Below are 17,585 nucleotides of genomic sequence, written 5' to 3'. Positions count from 1 at the left end.
CCTGCAGATCAGAGGTGGGTTTCAGCAGGTTCTGACCAGTTCTGGAGAACCGGTAGCGGAAATTTTGAGTAGTTCAGAGAATTGGTAGTAAAAATTCTGACTGGCCCCGCCCCCATCTAATCTCTGCCTCCCAAGTCCCAGCTGATGGGATGGAAATTGAGATTTTACAGTATCCTTCCCTTGCCACGCCCACCAAGCCATGCCCACCAAGTCATACCACGCCCACCAAGCCAAACCCACAGAACCGGTAGTAAAAAAAATTGAAACCCACCAGTGCTGCAGATGGCTGAAGGTGGAATTTGGAGTCACCGGACAGTGGACTGTGAGCTGATTGGAGAATGTGACTCTGGGGCGAAGATTCAAACTTTTGCTTTTTACTGGGTGTAATTCCAGGGTTTGGTCAGTGTCAATTTACATCAAGACCTTGCCAATTTGAAATGTTCCTAGTAAATGGACTTTGATTGAATAAGACTGCCTAGGATTTTTCATTCAGGGAATGTATTATTTGGAAGCTTGACAATTATCTTATTTCCTTAAGGACCTAAGGAATGTTTTAGTCACCTTGGCTTTTATAACTTTTCTTGCTGATTCCCTTCAAGGTCATTTCACTGATTCACTACAGATACTATTTTATTTTTTTCATGCTGCTAAGTAGAGGTAGGGTTCTTACTACCTGTATGAACACCATAATTTATACTGGCACAATTAAAGATATAATAATTTAGTGCACATATTAACGATTAAGTTTAAATGGATTAAAGTCAAAAAAATTAAGAAAAATGATTGGGAAGGGCTAAGGTTAACTTTAGCTGTTTTGCACATTTATAAGTTTTCATATGGAATAAGATTATTATGATGGTGGTGGTGGTAGTGATCTATCAGATAGTAGATTGAAATAATAAGTGAGATGGGCATTGTTACTAGTGAAAATTTAGTTTTACTTCAATCATCAAATTGGGGTGTAAATAAACTTTGATTGATTGTTTAAATCACAGTTTAATGAACAATTATTGCTCATTTGTATTGTCCTTTAAATACTTCTAAGGAACATTCTAGTTATATAGGAAGTCACTATAACTGGACCACCTGACCCCATACAGATGTCAAGAGCACTGATTGGCCCCTATCCCAAAAAGAAACGTATAGCATACAACGTTTGAAGTCACCCTCAATTTAATTAAACAATTTTTTAACAAAGATGTGGAAATTCTTATGAAGTAGAAGCATATAAATCAAACACAAAATGTACTGTATAGATATTTCTTACCTTGCAGGATACTTTTTACAATACTTTCTGTGTGTTCCACAAGAAGCTCTGCTTTACTGATTGCAGCAAGTGAGAGGTAACTGGATAAATTCCTGCACAATTCTTTGTTACCTCTCTGGAGAAACTTCACTGCCACTGGGACAGCCAATGCTATGATGGGAGGGCGATTATAATTCTTTGGGGGGGAGGGAAAGAGAACAAAAATAGAGTTACAAATTATTGCACGCACATTCACTTTGGTGTTCTTATTATTGCATCTGAAAATATCATGAATTTTCATCAGGTGTGTAGAAACAAACTATTTTGAATTACCTTTACTACAATGAAATATAAACGTAAAGGCGTACTGTGGAATGTCATGTTTTTCTATCGCTTAAATGATGAAATATAAATTTCATATTTACGAAGAGTCACTTTGGATAGTGAGATGGGTGGCATATAAATTTAATAAATAAACAAAATAAAGAATCTGTCTCTAAGTGTAATAGTGAACAAGTCAGTTGGATCAAGATTTTTCATTTGACAAGGAGCCTAACAAAGGAGTTGACCACAAGATACTTTAAGGAATGTGGTTAAGAAAAGGAAGCACTAAAAGAGAAAGATGTATTTGCCTGGATTCACACTATACCCAAATCATAAATCATGATTAACAAGGCACATTGGTTGAGTTTGTACTCAACCATACTAAGATTAGACTACAAACAAACTGAACTGTAGCCTAGCCTGATATGTGAAACCATCTTAAAGCTACGGGTTTATTTTGTTCTTTCCTGGATTTTTAAGTTTCCTCTGGCTTATTTTTTTAGTACACTTCCAACTGGTCATGAGTTTTCTATGTTCTACTTTAATATACCAGCAATAACATTATAAATATAGACAACCTAACAAAACTGAGGTAAAATTTTGATCACATATATTTTCATCAAGTATAATTGATTTGATGGTAGTTAATATATCTTCATCAAAAGAGTCTTTACAGTAAAATGAAGACAATGGAGCCTTGTTCTACTTATTAAAGAACTACTGTTTTGAAAATCAACATCTGTTTAGGGCCTAGATTTTAACATTTGTTTAAAATGCATACTTGGACCTGATCCTAGAGTTCTGAAGCTGAAATAAAAATAATTGAGCCTTGAGGAGTTTTAGATGGCATTCCATTGATATGAACCAGGTTCTAATTATATGGTGTTTCCTTCTGAATGAAAATAGATTAATATGATTTTCATATGATTAATATTAGTTTAAGATAAATAAACCTTTAGTATGACTTCTGAACTAACCAGCAGAGCCCACGCCCACCCCCCAAAAATCCCATTATGAATAACTTTAGTAATGACAGGTTTAAAATTAGCTATAGTTCTCAATTTAGATGGACAACTAAATATTACTATGAATATAATGCCTAAAAAAAGACTTTCTAGTTAATACAAGTTCACGTTTAATAAATAAACATGCATTTTTGATTCAGTTTCATGTCTTGTTGTCCAAATGAACAAAGAAATTATTTTGGGTTCTAATTATATTACCTTACTGCTAATCTTTAGTGATATGTAGTGGAATTTGCCCTTTTTTCAAATTATCCCAGTTTTGCAATGTTAAATGTATCAATTGGTGTAAAAACGTACATGACCTGGTGTATAGATTTTGCTTCCTTTCTTATCATATAATAGAGTTTAATTAGAAGCTGTGGTTAAATAATTTGACTCCAGAAACTTATCTTAATTGAAATATCATCAAAACAGTGCCTCTGTGCTGAATATTCCACTTAAACCTGCAAAATGTGCAGTAAAATTTACTCCAAGGCTAGTTATCAAGCTATGTTGTTATGTTTATGAAACATAAAGGGGACCATGCACAACTTAATGGTATGAAGTCATAGGTAAAAATTCTTATACATCATAGTTTGGAAGAATTGAGCATAGGGATGACATTTTCATTGACACATATATAGTTCTGCTTGCCAATTTCTGAATTTTCAAACACATAGCAGAAAATTATTAATCTGAAATATATTTGACCACTTAAAATAAATATTATTTTGAACACATATTTACAAAGTAGTCCAGGTAGTCCTTGACTTATGACCACAATTGAGCTCCACATTTCTGTTGTTAAGTGAGACATTTGTTAAGTAAATTTTGTCTCATTTTATAACATTTCTTGCCACAGTTGTTAAGTGAATCACTGCAGTTGATAAGTTAGTAACCTGGTTGTTAAGTGAATCTGGCTTCCCCATTGACTTTGCTTGTCAGAAGGTTGCAAAAGGGGATCGATCGCATCACCCCAGGATGCTGAAATGGTCATAAGTATGAACCAGTTGCCTAGCATCTGAATTTTGATCACATGATCATGGGAATGCTGAAAAAGTTGTAAGTGTAAAAACGGTCATAAGTCACTTTTTTCAGTGCTATTGTAACTTTGAATGATCACTAAATGAACTATTGTAAGTCAAGGACTACCTGTATTCAGAATGTTTTCCAAATAGCAGGAATGTCCAGTGCTTTGGCTCTGAAGTTGAAAAGGTGCTTAACAGGAGGCATGGATAGGAATTGGATCGGCTGCATTTTTGCCCCAGGATTTCACAGTAGCCACACAACCTCAGAAAAATATGCATTTCAGTTGAGATAGCACCAATATTTGCTCCTTAACTTAACCCACATTTTTTGAGAAATCACATGACTAGTCTATGAAAAAGTTGCAGGATCTTTAAGGGGAAATCAAGAGATATATTTTCATATCTAAAACTCTTTTTTCTACTTCAGACTATAATGCAGAGCACAATCCAAGAAAGTACTTTTCATGAAATCTAATTAAAGGAAGACATTCTTCCAAAGGAGAAGAACATTTCAGAGGATTTCTCATGGATGAAGTATCCTTGTACTTATTTTGCTATATGGTGGCCAGGTGGTCGATGTGAAGTTCTTGCCTTTTTTATGATTTTCTCGTGCTTCCTTTCTATATCAAGGAAATGTATCGAGGGAACTTCTCCCATCCTCCTTTTTCAGCATATTTACTACTGTAACCACAAAACGAATCTTATCCATGATAAATTGGATAACATAATTTCTCTGTCCCTTGGGGAAAAAAATTGAAAAAAATCATCCATCCAACTTTTCTACTATAAATTTGGGGGAGACTGTTTGTGTACAATTCTATTACAAAAAAGAACCAATCAAGATACCCTCAAAAAGGTACATTATCAGGCAAAACAGCCTCACCTGCAAAATGCAGCTCATAATATCAGAGGCAATCTTTGCATGCGGTGTGTCTTCATCTTTACAAAAAGGTTTCAGATTGTGCTCTAAACATGACTCCCAGAGATCAATAAGAGCTTTTCCATGCTTCTCGATGGATTCTGTCTCCCTGATGGCTGAAGTAATTCGAGTGATACAAATCTCCACAACTGCTTGGTTGTTGTCATTCGTCTGGTAGTCCTGATTGAGATAAAATATGATAGCAGTTGGAGACTCTCCTAGATATCTGTCCCAAAGACCATACCTGGAGGAAGGTGTTTATTCACACAAAGACATTGCCTAGCATTTAGACTGGCAGCGAAGCTGGTTCATTGTGACTGAAAGCACTTGACTAGACTACACTAAAACCAAGATCTTAATTTGCACACTTTAAAACGTGTTAAAAATTTCAAACATTTGGCCAGGGTGTTTCATAGTTATGCCAAACCCAGCACACGATGAAATTAAGGTAAAGGTAAAGGTTCCCCTCGCACATATATGCTAGTGATTTCCCGACTCTAGGGGGCGGTGCTCATTTCCATTTCAAAGCCGAAGAGCCAGTGCTGTCCAATCACGTCTCCATGGTCATGTGGCCGGCATGACTAAATGCCAAAGGCACACAGAATGCTGTTACCTTCCCACCAAAAGTGGTCCCTATTTTTCTACTTGCCTTTTTTACGTGCTTCTGAACTGCTAGGTTGGCAGAAGCTGAGACAAGTAACGGGAGCTCACCCCGTTATGTGGCATTAGGGATTCGAACCACTGAACTGCCGACCTTTCAATCGACAAGCTCAGCATCTTAGCCACTGAGCCACCGCATCCCTTCATGTTTGAGCAACTACTGCATTGAAATAACCTGCTCAATTGGATCAATTTGTTCTAACAGGGCTATGTTTCTAAATAGCCATGCCCCTTTGTTTAACAGATTTAACAGATTAACAGAGTTGAAAGGGACCTTATAGGTCATCTAGTCCAACCCCCCGCTCAAGCAAGAGACCCTACACCATTTCTGACAAATGGCAGTCCAATCTTTTCTTGAAAGTCTCAAGTGATGAAGCTCCCACAACTTCCAAAGCCAAGCTGTTCCATTGGTTGATTATTCTCACTGTCAGAAAGTTTCTCCTCATTTCTAGGTTGAATCTCTCCTTGATCAGTTTCCATCCATTATTTTTATAATTACATTGTAATTATATATATATACATATATATATACATATATATACACATACATACATACATACACATACATACATTCATACACATATACATATATAAAATGTACCGTATTTTTCAGAGTATAAGACACACTTTTTTCTTCCCTAAAAGAGGCTGAAAATTTGGGTGCGTCTTATACTCCGAATGTAGCTTTTTCGAAGCCTTTTTTCAGCCCTAAGAAGGTGCTAGATCTACCTCTCTCAGATGTGCTTTAGAAGCTTTTTTTCAGTGAAGCGATCTTCCCCCGCTCCCTCCGACTCTCAGCTGTGAAGTTTTTTTCAGCCCTAATGAGGCACTAGTGAGTGAAGTGACCTCCGTGGTTTGTCTGCTTTTCTCATTGCTTCTCTCTCCAAATATCAGTTGTGCTTTCGAAGCTGTTTTTTATCCCCAAGCAGAGGATAAAAACCAGCAAACTAATGTGCTGAAGCTTACCAGACTAAGGATGCTAGCCAGATGAATATCTGGTAGGCAGATTTTTTTTCCCTATTTTCCTCCCTATAAACTAAGCTGCCTCTTATACTCCGGTGCGTTTTATACTCTGAAAAATATGGTAATTATAATTACAGTGGCAAAACACTTAAATAACTCTTCCTAAACTCTGAAGAGCACTAACGTTAGCATGTTTTAATATCATCTCAGCTGCTGTTGTTGAGGGAGAATATTTATTTGTTTGTTTGTTTATTATAAAATTTATTGCCTGCTCATCTTACCAAAGGGAAACTCTGGGTAGCTTACAATCATAAAAAATGAAAAGTTTGCAGAGATAAAAACATAAATAGGATACAACACACAGCCAAGTATAGTGACCCAATTAAAAGATGGGAAAGCGGGAGCAGGTTAGGAGGGAAGGTGGGATCTGTGGTTAATCAACCAACCATCTCCATTGTGATGCTCCCCCATTGGAGCCTCAAGCCAGAGTCAAGTCTTTAGGCTCTTATGGAAGGTCAGGAGGGTTTATTTTAGGGGTGGGTTCTACTTACCTTTACTACCAGTTCGTAATGGGGCCACGCGCGCATGCGCAGAAGCTTCCCGATGACGTCAGGATCAGTGGGCGGAGCCTCCAATCGGTTTTACTACCGGTTCTATAGAACCGGTCCAAACCGGGAGCAACCCACCACTGGTTTATTTATCCTTTTACTGTCTTAACATTAAATACTATTTTTTCTGTGTCAGAATCTTTACCTTTTTAAAAGTATGCATTTTAAAAGATCTTCCTTCTTTCATTTGTATTCATCTTTATTACTGCTGTTTTTTCTTCTAATTTAACCTTTTTGAATTTCTATTCTAATTAAACTACCGTGAGAATTTTCCTAAAGGTTTTAAGAGTTAAATAAGCAAATTAATAATGTATAAAGTTCATGTAATTCCATCTTTAGAAAAAGATAAGAAGCAAGGAATTTCAATATTGAGTGAGTATCTTTATGTGAGTATCTTTATGTATGAAGCACCTCTAGCAGTTCATATTTCAGGGATCGCTTTTAGAACAGAACACCCTTATAAGTAACTGTAACGTAATTCCTTCTCCCACTAAGAAAACAAGGGGGGATATTTGCTTAAATTCTGGATTGTTGCCCTCTCCACCATTGGTGAAATATATAGGAAGGAGTTTTCTGGAAGTTTTTTTGTTTTTTGAATCTTCCTGGGAGCAGAACAGACTGAGTGGAAGGAAAAACCTGAAGCTCACAGATTACAAATTGTAATTCTTTCTGGAATCCATATAAACATCTAAGGGCAATAAGTAATTAGTGCTTTTGAGATCTGATTTTATTTTGGATATGTTCAGTCTTGCTTGATTTCTGATGAAGCCATTTCCCCTAAGGCTAAATTCCATTTTGGATGGTACTATGCACGATTCCTTTGCTTACATTTACCCTGTTGATGCTGGTCGTTTTTCTCTACTGGTAATCCTAACACACAACCATTTCTGCTGCTCTGTGGCTTATTAAAGTAAAGGTCAGTTTCTACTTCAATAGAGAAGGCTGTAATCTAGTAATAGAGCTGAGAAGGCTGAAGTGCCTGCAGATTGACCACCATTTACTGTGGTTAAACAGTCTTTGTTCATTAAGAGAAAAGAGAAGGCATTTTTATTCTTTGACTTTGATTCTAGATTTCTGGTTGAAAAGAGGCAAAAATTGTACCATAATTTCAAATTATGGAAATCAGTAATTGCTGCACCACCCTGACTTATCTTGATTGTTGAGATTCTTACAATATGCAGAATGAAGCTAATCCTTGGTCCTGTGATAACATGGTTAGACAAGACAAGAAATGTACACTGGTTTACAATCAAGAATAAGACAGGATGATCAGCATTTCAGTAAAAACCCAGGAGTTAGGCAACTTTCCAAAGATAGACCTATTCTGACTGTACTTCCTCTGCTGAGAATTACAATGGCTGGCATTTAGTCCAATGTTTAACAACACATCTTTTCAGAAACTCATTCTAACTCTGCAAGGAGTTACAAGGGCTTGCTGGAACATGAGGCATTTAATAATGAGTATACAGGTTCTTGATGGAACCAAGCTTGGGATTAGCTAATTTTAGAGGTTAAAGATTGATGGACATGGACTCCATAATATAACCTGCTGGCTCTTGTACTCGAATTTGGTTCATTTGAGCACTAATTGTTTCTTATACAAATATTTATGAGATTATGTATATTAGTTTTCTAAAGAACAAAAGGAACAAATCATAGAAATTGTACTCATAGTTATCAATTACCACCAAGTGGTCTAATTTATGATGTTCTGTGGACCATTACAAACATTATGTTGCTGCAGGATGAAAGTGCTTTATTGAAGAGACTTAATCCAGATCCTTGGTCATTGCTAACAGTAATGATGTACCATCTCAGCTCCAGAAATATTTCCATCCATTATGTTACAGGAAGCAGGCTCTGAAACGTATCTAGTTTAAAGGTTTTATCAGGAGGTTTGACACAGAATTTGTCATGGTGCTGTGAGAGAGAAAAGTGAATGCGGTTAAACAGTGAGAGACCTAGGGCCATTCTGAGAGTGAAAGCAGTCCAGCTGGTCCTGATAGAACTGAAGCCCCACTTGTAAATATTATATAAACCACCCTAGTCTCCACACCCTGAAGTATTAAGTGTGGAGAACATTTTCCAACTGGACAGAAAATACTAGCAGCAATATAGAAACTTGGCAACTGTTTGGCTGCCAATAGCAAAGGAGTTTCCAATTTTATTGTAGCCTGATCTCACTAGCAATTTGGATCTAAAATTAATTAGAAAGACTGTCTATGACAGGAAGAAAAAGTATGTGTCATGATATGTTGCATTCTCCATCATGACATGTGTTCTCCTTCACTAGAGATCTTTAGACAGGGGTTGGATATCAGAGATACTCAAGTGTATCCTGCATGGATGAGAGGTATGGATTGGATTATCTCTGAGGACCCTTCCAACTCTAAACTGTGTGTTGGACAACTGAAATTGAAAATAATGAACCAAGTAAATATAATAATTTGATTCCCTTGTCCTTCCTTTCTGTGCTTGAACTTCTATACTTATTTGTTTTTATACAAAAAATGAATTCAGTTCAAAGACTATACAGTAATTTAAGTTTTCTATTGCTGCACTAAAAAATAATTTATCACTTGTCATTTATGATAAGTCTATGTAAATCAGATTGTTAAATCAGAATGAAAGGGACAGTCTAATCCAATGTTTCCAAAATAGCCAGATTCTTACCAAAGGGATATTATGATTATTTTGGAAAATGTATTTATTAACCTAATTTAAATATTTTTTTTAAAATTAAAATATCTGGATATCCAAAAAGAAAAAAGAACTACAGGAGAATTAGCTGTACCCCTCTGTCTGTTTCAGTTTAAAGGATTCTACCCTGGACTGTCAGACAAACCAGTCCTTTTGTGAAAGAAGACAAATGAAACAAGATAGCTGAAGGAAGAAGTGAGGGATAACTGAACCCCCAAAGCTGTCTGAGGAGTATACAAGCAATGAAGAATGGAGAATGGGTCACAACAGAAGGCACACCTCAAGAACATGAGGGAACGCTAAGTACAAGTAGATGCTCAGAACAATGACAGTTTCTCCAGAAATTAAATCTGGAATGTTGGTAATCCAGAAAATTGGCCAGTGACAGCAGCCTCAAGAAGTAGGTCTTTAGAAATAACATCCTTTCCAAAGTATTGTATTAACAGTGGGAAGGTATCTACTAGATTCTCCAACATTCCATCCAACAGTAGGCCCAAGCACCAGACCACACATTCCATCTTCTGCATAGTTGCAAGTGACTTTGGGGAAAGTTGGCTGGGAACAGCAGCATAAATTTCATACTGTGAGATAGGAACCTTAGTCTAAGGTGTGGGGGATTGCTGAAGAAATACAATAAGATTTTCAAATGGAAAAAAAATATAATTGTACAAGACTGTGGTGGGATTCAAATTTTTTTACTACCGGTTCTGTGGGCATGGCTTGGTGGGTGTGGCAGGGGAAGGATACTGTAAAATATCCATTCCCACCCCTCTCCAGGGGAAGGTTACTGCAAAATTCCCATTTCCTCCTGATCAGCTGGAACTCGGGAGGCAGAGAATAGATGGGGGTAGAGACAGTCAGAGGTGGTATTTACCGGTTCTCTGAACTACTCAAAATTTCCACTACCGATTCTCCAGAACTGGTCAGAACCTGCTGAAACCCACCTCTGATACAAGAGTAATTAGATTACTGGTGTGATTTTAAAGACTTTAAAGCTTAGAAAAATTATCTAACTACAAACAAAACTGGATCTTCAGTTGTTGGACAAATCAAATGCTGTATTTTGTAAAATGTCTAGTACTAAAAAAAGAAAGAAAAAGAAAGCTGCTTATTGGATTTGCTTTGCCTCTGCCTGAGTCTGACCCTATTCCCAAATCTCAACCACAGTGCATCAATTCCTGAAAAGTGTGTCACATCTGGAAGCATTACCTAATCTTTAGAACCACCTAAGTCAGCACCCACCACAATATCCTGAAGTAATGAATTATATAATTTAGCTATAGAAAAAAGTATTTCCTTCAGTTGCTCTATGGGAAGGAGGGAGGAATCCCCTAGTCCTTGGCTGAACGTCATATTTGATATTTATCTGCACCATATATATCTACACCATTCATCATTGATCATAACTGATCGTGCCCATGAAGAAACTAGATTTCTTAAGGTGGAAATGGCATAATTCTATTCCACTTTGCTATGGGTCTATGTAAATATAATTTAAAAACTCGCTGCTGATTTTACCTTCTCTCTTAATAAGATCTTAGCATAATATTTTGGAATTTAAGGGGGCACATATGGTTTCTTTTTAAAATTCATTTGATTATAAACAATTAGAACTTATCAGGTAGTCCTCGCTTAGCGACTGGCCATTTTATGATTGTTCAAAGTTATGACAGCCATGTAATGGAATGCTTTATGGCCCATAAAGCATCCCTAGCTGTCATAAGTGATCATGTCACACCCTCTATGGTCACGTGACCACATATTGGGTGGGTCAGCTTTACAAACTGTCACGGCATTCCACAGTCATGTCCTTGCAATTTGTGATAATTTTTTTTGCCAGTTTCCAGCATTTTTTCAGTTTCCAGCAAAAAACAAAAAATCCAATCACATGAATGGGTTCACTTGATGATCATGTCATTTCCTTAATGACCTCCACATTTTCTTAATGGGACAGCAGCATTTGCTTAACAACTGCCATGAAAAAGGCCAGAAAATTATTCCCAGTGAGTGGGTGACTTACAACTGCAACAATTTTCAACCATAATTCCAGGCTCAATTATTATAATAAGTGAAGGAATACCTCTATCTAACCCAATATAATAAGATTAATTAGTACAAGTTGTTTTTTGTCGGAGGAATATCAACAACACTTGCTTATTTACAAGAATAATAGTTTTACTTTTTCACAAATCCCTCTTCTCTTTCCCTTTCCTTTCTGTCTTACTGACATTGCTCCTATTCCCAAAGCTCACTCTCCAAATTTTCCTAGCTTTTCTCCACATGCCTTAAAAGAACGGCCCACTTACACTCCTTCCTTTTTCCCAAACCACACATTCTCATTAGAAACAGTGAGCCTTAATACTCATTGCTGTATTTGTTCTAGTCTATGTCGGCAATCTGAATGCTATTCCTTTTAAAAATGTTTCTCAGTTGTGAGATATTGAAGAATGCATAGATTTGCTATTAAGTTTGCATTCTATTCTGTGAAATGTTCACCATTCTGAACATTTAAATCATTTTAAAAGTTGTTTTAGCTCAGTTATGCATTATTGCTGCCCTCAAGTGGAAACTAATGGCAAATGTTTTCTCCACATTGTCTGATGTTCTATAATAATACTGAATTCAACAGTGGTAGTGGTACCAATGAGCTAAGACACTTAGATTGATTCATTATTCCACACATATATTTCAAAGTTACCAAAGGTTTCCTGCTGAAATTTGAAAGGGATTTTGTGTGTGTGTGTGTGTCTGTGTGTGTGCACCCACGCAAACGTGTGTACCTGAGTGGGGCATACTTTTGAAAGAAAGAATTCAAAACAAGGGATGCTTGGTAAGTAACTATTCTTAGAACATATATTATCCTGTAAACCTCTCGAGAAAATCAATAAATGCTCATCACGGGCATCATTTTAATATTCTTTAACACTGGCCAAGAAATGCAGAATGTCTTGTTTTCTTCTACTGTGCTTCAAAATGTATTGTTTTCAAGTCAGGTTATAAGCCATCCAGTCAAAGATACAAATCCTAGGTGCATGTGATTCATATTAGATAATTTTTGGCCAGTCTGCCAAATTTCTCAATAATAATAAATTCTAAGATGCATAAATCTGAAGACTAGTATAATTCATGTGTCATCTAGCAGTTGCATATACTTGGGCCATATGCCTTTAGCACAAGAAACATTAAGATGTATTTAATATTTGAGTTTAAAGGCCGGATACCAAGGGTATTTTGTATGAAAAATATTTTTCCTAAACAATGAAATGTTTTGTATGATACCTGATTTCTAAATGTTATTGACACATTCTGCTATCCTTGCAATCACTCAATATTGTTTTGCTTTTCACTTATTGCCTAAAAACAAGGAATTATTATTACATTCACGACTTCAACAAAAAGGTTCTAAAGAATAATTATAGAATGATTGATTTATTCATTATTTATCAAATTTACTTGGTGCTTTTATCTATGGAGATTCTTAGCCATCCAGGTCATGGTTGTCCCAAAAGTGTTTCTTCAAGAGGCAATTGGATTTTCTGGTTTCCATCTCTGACTGGATTAACCACTTCATAAACACATGGCACAACATAGGAGAACAAACCACTGGGGTCCGGTTCTTGAGAACTGGTAGTAAAAGGGTCGGGAGGCTCCGCCCACCCATCTGGATGTCATAATCTGTGCATGCGCAGAAGTGTTGGTGCTCCCGTTGCAAACTGGTAGTAAAGGTAAGTAGAATCCACCCCTGGAACAAACCCATCAGGACTAGATTCAGCAGTCCATCTGCATTTAAAAAACAAAGCCTACTCTTTTGAAGACAGCAAAGTCTGGACACATTTTTCACAGAGAGGACTCTGGTTTGAAAGAGGGGTCAAAGAAGCCATCTATGTCAAAACTGAACTGCCTTCTCTAAACAGAGGGGGAGGGATATGATATCCTCTATCTCCAGTCTACAACACAGTCCTTTCAACAGTTACAAAAAGGCTCCACACCCATTTGTACCACTCAGGTGACCCTGATGACCCTGCTAAATCTCCAAGTGACCTTAATGATTCTCTAAAAGAATGCAAATGACCAGCTGTCTGCAAGGAATATAAATCCTTCCATTCCCCACCATCAAGTCAGAGCTGAAGAAGCTTCTTGGATGAGAAGCAAAACGTCTTCAATGAAAACCCAGAAAATCCAGTTTCCTCTTGAAAAAGCACCTTTGGGATTTGTTGCTTTTCTTATGGTTCGAGGCGACTCCGATTTGAACAAACAGAAAATATTTTCAAATAATTTTGCTTCCTGCTGATTTTAGTTTCAGGCACTGACACAACTGATATGCTACCTTCCCAAACTTTCTGAAAAGTAATCATAGCTGCTCCAGTGGTGGGTTTCAAATTTTTTTACTACCAGTTCTGTGGGTGTGGCTTGGTGGGCGTAGCTTGGTGGGTGTGGCAGGGGAAAGATACTGTAAAATCTCCATTCTCACCCCACTCCAGGGAAGGAGTAAGGGCCTGGTGGCTCAGCAGATTGATAGCATTGTGATTAACACCAGCTGTCTGCAATTACTGTAAGTTCGAATCTCACCAGGCTCAAGGTTGATTCAGCCTTCCATCCTTTCTAAGGTAGGTAAATTGAGGATCCCATTTGTGGGGGCAATAAGCTGACTTTGTATAAATATACAAAAGTATGAAGGCTATTGCTTAACGCATTGTAAGCCACCCTGAGTCTCCGGAGAAGGGCGGCATATAAATCAAATTTAAAAAAAAAATCTCCATTCCCTCCCCAATCAAGGGGAAGGATACTGCAAAATCCCCATTTCCTCCCGATCAGCTGGGACTTGGGAGGCAGAGAATAGATGGGGGCGGGGCCAGTCAGAATTTTTACTACTCTGAACTACTCAAAATTTCCACTACTGGTTCTCCAGAACTGGTCAGAACGTGATGAAACCCACCTCTGAACTGCTCCCAACTTTACTGAGGCTACAATTTGTAATTTATTTGTAATTTATTTTCTTGAGCTTCTGCAGCTAACTCTTTATTCATTCATTCATTCATTCATTCATTCATTCATTCATTCATCCATCCATCCATCCATTCATTCATTCATTCATTTATTTAAATTTATATTGCCACCTACTCATACAAGGCGGCTTACACAGATTTTCTAACCCATATTCTGCATTGCAAAGAATACGAAAAGTTCTACTTACAGGAGATGAACTAATTAGTTTGATTTGTTCAAGGGCTTCGGATAGGCATCCTTCTATTTCAGAATCGTCCAAAGAAAAGAGTTCCCCAGCACGTGAAAGATCTTTTTGTTCCAAAACAAGTCTTAGAAGATGGTGCATAGTTGATTCTGCCCATGAGACCGAATCTGGTATGTGACACTTCTTTCAGTTAAGGTTAGTGACATATAAATCCATAACACGTCAGGTATTCCTTTTCTATAAATGTTTCTTCAAATCTTGAGACCTTTTTGGCCATGAGCTGAGGAAAACAAAGGACCTCATTAACAACACATACTAATCAGTGGTGAAATTAATTTTTTTTTACTATCGGTTCTGTGGGCATAGCTTGGTGGGCATGATGCGACTTGGTGGGCGTGGCTTGGTGGGCATGGCAGAGGAAGGATACTGCAAAATCCCCATTCCCTCCCCACTCTGGGGCCAGCCAGAGGTGGTATTTGCTGGTTCTCCAAACTACTCAAAATTTCCGCTACCAGTTCTCCAGAACCTGTCAGAAAGTGCTGAATTTCACCCTGATACTGATGGGGCTTTTTAAATGGATTTAAAATGGATTTTAATTGATTTTAGGGATTTTATGTGTAACTTTTAACCCGGAGTTTCTGTTTTATTTTTCTGTTTTATTGTTGTGAGCCTGCCTGAGTCCTCTCGGAGAAAGGGCGGCATATAAGTCTAAACAAACAAACAAATAAATAAATAAATACTGGCTTGTAAACTATAGGAAGTCCTCAACGTACAATCATTCATTTAGCAATTCTTCTAAGTTATAGTAGCACTGAAAAAAGTGACTTTTGACTGCTCCTCACACTTATGACTGTTACAGCATCCCCTGGTCATTTGATCAGAATATGGCGTTTGGCAACCTACTTGTATTTATGGCAGCGGGAATGTCCTGAGCTCATATGATCACTATTCGTGACCTTTCTGGCTGGTTTCCAATAAACAAAGGGAATGGGGGGGATGCTAGATTCACTTAACGGCCATGTGATTCACTTAACTGCAGTGATTCACTTAACAACCATAGCACAAAAGATCATAAAATTGGGTGTGGTTCATTAATCTTACTTAGCATCTTGCTTAGTTAGAAATTCTGGTCCCAATTGTGGTTGTAAGTTGAGGACTACCTGTGCTACATTTTTTTTTTAAAAAAAGAGTTATACTGTATAATATTTTAATATTCCATTGGCAAACTCATTTGAAGGCATGCTTAGCTATACAATCTATAACTTTTGAAAGGGCACTTATAGTAAAGCTTTGGAGCAAAACTGTAAATAAAGCATCTTCACTTTACCTGAAATATTCACACCTGAATAACAGTGGTTAATTTAGTGGCGACACTGATTTTCACAAAAGTGAACATAGCACAGTAGTAGTCCTAGAGGCGTTCCACATGCTTTGAGAGCAAATGAAGGAATGTAAATTCCATTGGATTATATCTGTGATGTGTAGCAAAGTAACCCCTACTAATGACAATAGTCTAATGCAGGGGTGTCAAACTCGCGGGCCGCAGGCCGTATGTGTCATGTGCTGGCCACGCCCAACCCCGGTTTAGTGAAGGAGAAAAAAGTTGTGATACATCACGTGATGACAATGTGTTGTCGCGAGTTTGACACCCCTGGTCTAATAAATTCAGGTTTCATAGGATAACATGAAATCAGAACAACTTCAAAGTCTTTCTTGGAAAAGGAAAGTATTTTTATCAATTTAGCAAAAACAGTTGGAGGTTTATATCACCTTATTATGGCCTATTTTACTGAGACTAAAAGTCCACTTCATCAGATGTATGCAGTATTACCCTGAGATACACAGAGAGAGACACACACACACACACACACACACACACAGTGGGTGAACATAGAGATGGCTTTAGAGAAGTTACATTGAGGCCTTTAACAAAACATGGGCTTAGTCCAGGAAAACAAGAAAGCATAAAAAATAAATTTAAGTTTGCCCTCCCTTGATTCTCTCTGGAATAAGACAGAAAGAAAGGGAAACACTGTCAGGTTGCAAGTTTGTTATTCTACCCTATATCCACAAAGTAGCCTATACTTTAGCCTAAAATAACAACAACCCTCAAAGGGCTGACGTGTATTCAGTCATGGGTGAGATAGGAGTGTAGGAAAATAAATAGGAGGATGCAATGAGTTTAATGGAACATAAAACAATAGAGATATTCTGTGGACTGGATTGAATTCCTGCAAAACTATTTTTTGCCATGTGGCATATGTGCCATAGGGCTCAGTATTATAAAGTGATCTGCTCTCCAATTGTATCTGTGTCCTGATGTATGTATAATGTGCATTAGAATTGTATTATCTCATATTTTACATTTGGCTTGTACCCACTTAGGAAGAGATAGATGCAGTAAACTGTATTGTGTTGTGTATTTCATTGTTAATTAACATGTTTGCCTACTCTCAAGTGGGTAAATGCTTCGTAAAGATTTCTGAAACGTGCTGTTACCGCACAATAGTGGTAACCCAGGAGAAGAATAACTGTAATAACTTAGCTTCTATACTTCTTTTTCAAGCTCCTCAAGAAAGTTTCTCTAAGAATAAAACTATTTTTTAAAAATTCTATCCCTTCTTTGCCTGACTTTTTGTGCACAAGATAGATAGTGTTCATAATTTACCATTATTTAAAAAAGAAAAAAAAAAGGCTTTTTGGTAGACATGCTGTATAAAAAGATTCTGCCACATATTCCTCATCAATGCCATAAACTTACAGTAAGTAATCCTTGGGTTCCAGATGGCACATCAAGAGCTTTTTTTCTATTGATCACATTACAAATCTCCAAATAGTATTTCACCTGAGTTTGAGGTTTGACTGCAAAAGTGTGAAAATAAGTTTACATGGTTTCTTCATTAGTTTCACTTGCTGTTTGTACAAAAATATTTTAAATGCTC

General features: G+C 37.2%; 1 protein-coding gene across 5 annotated transcripts in view; it reads right to left on the bottom strand.

The window, feature by feature from the left end:
* The window catches only part of VEPH1 (ventricular zone expressed PH domain containing 1), a 125,248-nt gene extending 107,663 nt beyond the window's left edge, over nucleotides 1-17,585 (bottom strand). For 4 of the 5 annotated variants that reach the window (XM_034439138.3, XM_087872546.1, XM_087872547.1 and 1 more), the window contains exons 1-4: nucleotides 17,405-17,585; nucleotides 14,647-14,923; nucleotides 4,486-4,701; nucleotides 1,268-1,442 (exon numbers count right to left, since the gene is read on the bottom strand). In XM_034439138.3, the coding sequence (XP_034295029.2) occupies nucleotides 1,268-1,442; nucleotides 4,486-4,701; nucleotides 14,647-14,784 (529 nt within the window). In that variant the 5' untranslated portion in view covers nucleotides 14,785-14,923; nucleotides 17,405-17,585. Of the gene's footprint in view, nucleotides 1-1,267; nucleotides 1,443-4,485; nucleotides 4,702-14,646; nucleotides 14,924-17,404 lie in introns of those variants that run through there. The other variant, XM_034439141.3, reaches the window with a different exon arrangement.

Source organism: Pantherophis guttatus, chromosome 6, assembly GCF_059756535.1.
Source record: "Pantherophis guttatus breed Tessera chromosome 6, ASM5975653v1, whole genome shotgun sequence".
Lineage (NCBI taxonomy): Eukaryota > Metazoa > Chordata > Lepidosauria > Squamata > Colubridae > Pantherophis > Pantherophis guttatus.
This window is presented reverse-complemented; position numbering and strand designations above follow the sequence as displayed.